The 5,000-nt window shown below is 41.8% G+C and overlaps 1 protein-coding gene across 7 annotated transcripts in view; it reads left to right on the top strand.

Moving 5' to 3' along the window:
* Positions 1–5,000, top strand: part of LOC127005388 (cytosolic phospholipase A2-like) — a 68,447-nt gene that overhangs the window by 24,744 nt on the left and 38,703 nt on the right. For 2 of the 7 annotated variants that reach the window (XM_050874201.1, XM_050874202.1), the window contains exons 2-3: positions 1,076–2,398; positions 2,792–2,840. In XM_050874201.1, coding sequence (XP_050730158.1) covers positions 2,380–2,398; positions 2,792–2,840 — 68 coding nt within the window. In that variant the 5' untranslated portion in view covers positions 1,076–2,379. Of the gene's footprint in view, positions 1–1,075; positions 2,399–2,791; positions 2,841–4,650 lie in introns of those variants that run through there. The other 5 variants (XR_007758468.1, XM_050874197.1, XM_050874200.1 and 2 more) reach the window with 4 other exon arrangements.

Below are 5,000 nucleotides of genomic sequence, written 5' to 3'. Positions count from 1 at the left end.
CAGACGTGATGGTCTTTACGAGGCTGTTTGTGGCAAGCTACACTAACTATCTAAACAAAGGTGGAAGATGAAAGTTCGCTCTTCTTGTCCTTGATTTTCTTGTTCTTCTTATTGTTTTTCATTATTGTTTTCGTGTTTCTTTCTCTTCTTCTTCTAGTTGTTGTTGTTGTTGTTCTTCTTCTTCTTGTTTTTCTTTTTCTTGTTCTTGTTCTTCTTGTTTTTCTTCTTCCTCTTCTAGTTCTTGTTATTTTCTTTCTCTTCTTCTAGTTCTTCTTCTTCTTCTAGTTCTTCTTCTTCTTCTTCTTCTTCTCCTCCTTCTAGTTCTTGTTATTTCTTCTTCTTCTCCTTCTTCTTCTTCTAGTTCTTGTTCTTTTTCTACCTCCTCTTCTTGATGTCACGATAATCATTCATTTCCTGACTGATAGATAACACGACCGAGCTATGTGTGTGTGTGTGTGTGTGTGTGTGTGTGTGTGTGTGTGTGTGTGTGTGTGTGTTTTCAGCCTCAAGACTTACCATAATCCCATGTTTAAGCACGCACACACACACACACACACACACACACACACACACGATGACGGTGCAGGATGTTGGTTCCGTACATGGTCGGTGCTTGTAATGGACCCGGCACTGTACTTTATTTTTCTAGGTTAGTTTATTTTCAGTTTCATCCCCAAATTCCCGAGTAAGATCCGTTTTCTTACACACACACACACACACACACACACACACGTTGGGGTAGTTTCTTGGAGGCTATGACGTGGCGCTGTTGGTAAAGGTTGTGGCATTGTGTGCGTGTGTGTGTGTGTGTGTGTGTGTGTGTGTGTGTTAGAATGCCCTCTCGATTTGGTAACACACACACACAGATGACGGAACTGTAGTGAAAAATGGAGATCCTGTATTATGAACGTTGACGTAGTAGTAGTAGTAGTAGTAGTAGTAGTAGTAGTAGTAGTAGTAGTAGTAGTAGTAGGAGGAGGAGGAGGAGGACGAGGGCGAGTAGTAATATCAGCAGTAGTTACGATGATAATGACAATGATAATAGTTTTGATTAATGTGTTTTCTTTCTTTCCAGATGAGGGTGGACTGACGCATCACAGAGGACAGTATTATTAACCTATTTATCTTAACGTGAGGAAGAGGAGGACAAGAGAGGAAGAGAACCAGTTATAAGAGGAGAACAAGAAAGAGGAGGACAAGAGAAGAAGAGAACAGTTATAAGAGGAGACTAAGAAAGAGGAGGACAAGAGGACAAGAGAACAGTTATAAGAGGAGACTAAGAAAGAGGAGGACAAGAGAACAGTTATAAGAGGAGAACAAGAAAGAGGAGGACAAGAGGACAAGAGAACAGTTATAAGAGGAGACTAAGAAAGAGGAGGACAAGAGGACAAGAGAACAGTTATAAGAGGAGACTAAGAAAGAGGAGGACAAGAGAACAGTTATAAGAGGAGACTAAGAAAGAGGAGGACAAGAGAACAGTTATAAGAGGAGAACAAGAAAGAGGAGGACAAGAGGACAAGAGAACAGTTATAAGAGGAGAACAAGAAAGAGGAGGACAAGAGGACAAGAGAACAAAGAAGAGGAGAACAAGAAAGAGGAGGACAAGAGGACAAGAGAACAGTTATAAGAGGAGAACAAGAAAGAGGAGGACAAGAGGACAAGAGAACAGTTATAAGAGGAGAACAAGAAAGAGGAGGACAAGAGGACAAGAGAACAGTTATAAGAGGAGAATAAGAAAGAGGAGGACAAGAGGACAAGAGAACAGTTATAAGAGGAGAACAAGAAAGAGGAGGACAAGAGGACAAGAGAACAGTTATAAGAGGAGAAAAAGAAAGAGGAGGACAAGAGGACAAGAGAACAGGTATAAGAGGAGAACAAGAAAGAGGAGGACAAGAGGACAAGAGAACAGGTATAAGAGGAGAACAAGAAAGAGGAGGACAAGAGGACAAGAGAACAGTTATAAGAGGAGAATAAGAGAGTAAAAGGAGAGTTGAAAGAGGAAAACAAGAGGACAAAATAACAATAAGAAGAGAGAGAGAAAAGAGAGAAAGAAAAGAGAAGTTACATACATATTTGAAGAGGCGCAGAGGAGGAAAAGAGAGAAATAAAGCAGAAAAACAAAAGAAGAAAGCAAGAGTACAGTTCTAAGAGGAGGGCGAGGGAGCAAGAGGAGAATTACAAGAGAAGAGGAGAAGAAGAGAACATTTGAAATTTACTGAAAGACCGAGAACCGGAAAGAACACGAGAGAAAAGAAAAAATCTGACGGTGTTGCAAGAGAACACAAGTATTTGAGGGAACGTTGAGGAGGAAAAGAGAACAGTCTACGCCCCTTCATCTCCCTCCCTCCCTCCACGCTGACACTCGGAAATCTCACCAGCATGGATTTCCACGCCCTGAGTGAGGAAATTTGAATGTTTTGGGGTAATGAACAGGAAATGGGAGGCGAGGGTTGTAAAATATTAGTGTTACGACCTTATGACTGTGTGTGTGTGTGTGTGTGTGTGTGTGTGTGTGTGTGTAGGGCTTGTTAAATATTAGCGTACAATCCTTCTCTTGTCTTTATTTCTTTCTTTATTTACTTATTTTACATTTATTTTATTTCATTTATTTGCTTATTTTTGTGAGCTCTCATAGCAAGGCTTGTAACATAGTTTATACTTGCCTTTATATATTTTTTTTCATTCCTGTTATTTTTTTACTTTATTTTATTATTATTATTATTATTATTATTATTATTTTTTTTTTTTTTGTGTGTGTGTGTGTCCTAATCTGTCCCCGTGTCCCCGGCAGGCTCCAAGATGCTTCACCAGTGGCGGCGGGAGGTCAGGACACGCAGCAAGTAAGTGGACATGCTTGATACAGTACGTTTTCCCGCTCTCTCCCTGCTGCCTTCTCTGCCTACCGGCCCCTTGCAGACTCCTTATGTTCTCTTGTTCTTATAATGTAACGGTGACCGAAGATTACGTGGTGAAGGGAATGGCCTGGGGTGGGAGATCTAGTAATATAGACACCAATACGAGTGCCTTAGTTTACGAGTGTTTTGATTTACGAACAAAAATCCCACAAAAATGCCTTGCCTTACGAATGGTGACTTGGTATACGAACATCCTATTTGTTATTTTTATCTTGTTAGCATACATATAAGTGGTAAGGAAAGAAAGGACGTGGCACTACCTACGTATTACTTAACTACTTGTATCATATCTCGTAGTGACCAGAGAGTGCCAGATATTGTTGGAGCTGACCTCAAGGGGACGGCCAATGTAGGGAGGGCTGGTAACATGGGCGCTAGTAACATTATTGTGGAAGGTAGAAAGAAGATATTGCACTACTCCTAAGCTATTACTAAACTGCTAGCATCATAGTCTGGCTAGCAAAGATGAACTGAATGACCAAGGCAGGGAGAGCTAGTAACATGGGCGCTAGTAACGGGAATGCTAGTAAGATTATAAAAGGTAGGGAGATTGAAAGACATAGCATTTCAAGTCATAATCTGCTAGTGACTGATGATGAAGTGAATGACCAAGGCAGGGAGAGCTAGTAACATGGGCGCTAGTAACGGGAATGCTAGTAAGATTATAAAAGGTAGGGAGATTGAAAGACATAACATTCCCAATCATAATCTGCTAGTGACTGAAGATGAGCTGAATGACCAAGGCAGGGAGAGCTAGTAACATGGGCGCTAGTAACGGGAATGCTAGTTAGATGGAATAAATTGAGAAGGAGAGGAAATGACATTCAGAACGTATTACTTAACTGCCAACATCACAATCTCCTAGTGACCGAAGATTACCATGTTACTTTGGACAGGGAGAGCTAGCAACATGGGCGCTAGTAACATGGGTAGCTAGCAATATATAAAAACTAGGGAGATGAAGGGACAGGCCACTCATGAGATATTACCAAACTGCTAACATAAAAATCTACTAGTTACCAAGGACGGGAGAGCTAGTAGTGTGGGCGAGCTAGTAACAGGGAAAGCTAGTGAGTATTGAAGATGTTGAGAAGGAGAGGATATGACGCTAAGAAGGTATTACTTATCTGTCAGCATCATAGTCTCCTAGTGACCGAGGATTAATTGGATGACCTAAGAAGGGAGAGCTAGTTACAGGGAAAGCTAGTAAGTATTGAAGATATTGAGAAGGAGAGGATATGACACTAAGAAGGTATTACTTATCTGCCAGCATCATAGTCTCCTAGTGACCGAGGATTAATTGGATGACCTAAGAAGGGAGAGCTAGTTACAGGGAGCTAGTAAAAGGGGTAGCTATCAAGTTTTAAATGGAAGGGGGAGACAGAACATGGCACTCAGCATATTACTTAACCTTTTGTATCGTATCCAGAAAAATAACGAGATGTTTGGATGAACACACCGGATGTCAATGTCACACACACACACACACACACGCACACACACAAACACACACACGCACACACACACCTCCATCCATAACAACCTACCTCTCCTACATACACTCCACCTAACCTCTATGAACACGAGCCCAACCTCTTAATAATCTCACCTCTAACTTACCTGACCAATACGTGTTTGACGAAGCTTAGAGAGGGAGGATATAGAGAGGAGTTAGAGGCGATATTACGCTATCTGGCATCACTATACTCGACGTTAGGTTAGAGATACACCCGTTGGTTACGCTCGTTTAGTCAGAGTTGAACCGTGACAGACACACACACACACACGTACACACACACTCCCTCTTGCCTGCCGAAACGCCGTCAGCTCCACCGTCGCCTCCGTCAGCTGTTTCTTGAAGTGGGGTTGGATTCCTTGCTGATTTCCATCTCTCACTTCACTCTCCTCCACTGCTGAAGAAAGAGACGGCCGAAGAAATGGAGAGACACGACATCGTGGAAGAGGAGAAGAGAGTAGGAAAGAAAGGAGTAGAAGAGAGAATGGAAATACTACACCCAAAGGAAGGAAAAGAAAAGATTGGAAAAGTGAAGATAGTTAAACGAGAGGAGGAAGGGAAGAAAGGAG

The sequence above is a fragment of the Eriocheir sinensis genome, chromosome 30 (assembly GCF_024679095.1).
Source record: "Eriocheir sinensis breed Jianghai 21 chromosome 30, ASM2467909v1, whole genome shotgun sequence".
NCBI classification, from domain to species: Eukaryota; Metazoa; Arthropoda; class Malacostraca; order Decapoda; family Varunidae; genus Eriocheir; species Eriocheir sinensis.
Note: the sequence above shows the minus strand (reverse complement) of the source record. Positions and strands in the feature narration are given on the sequence as shown.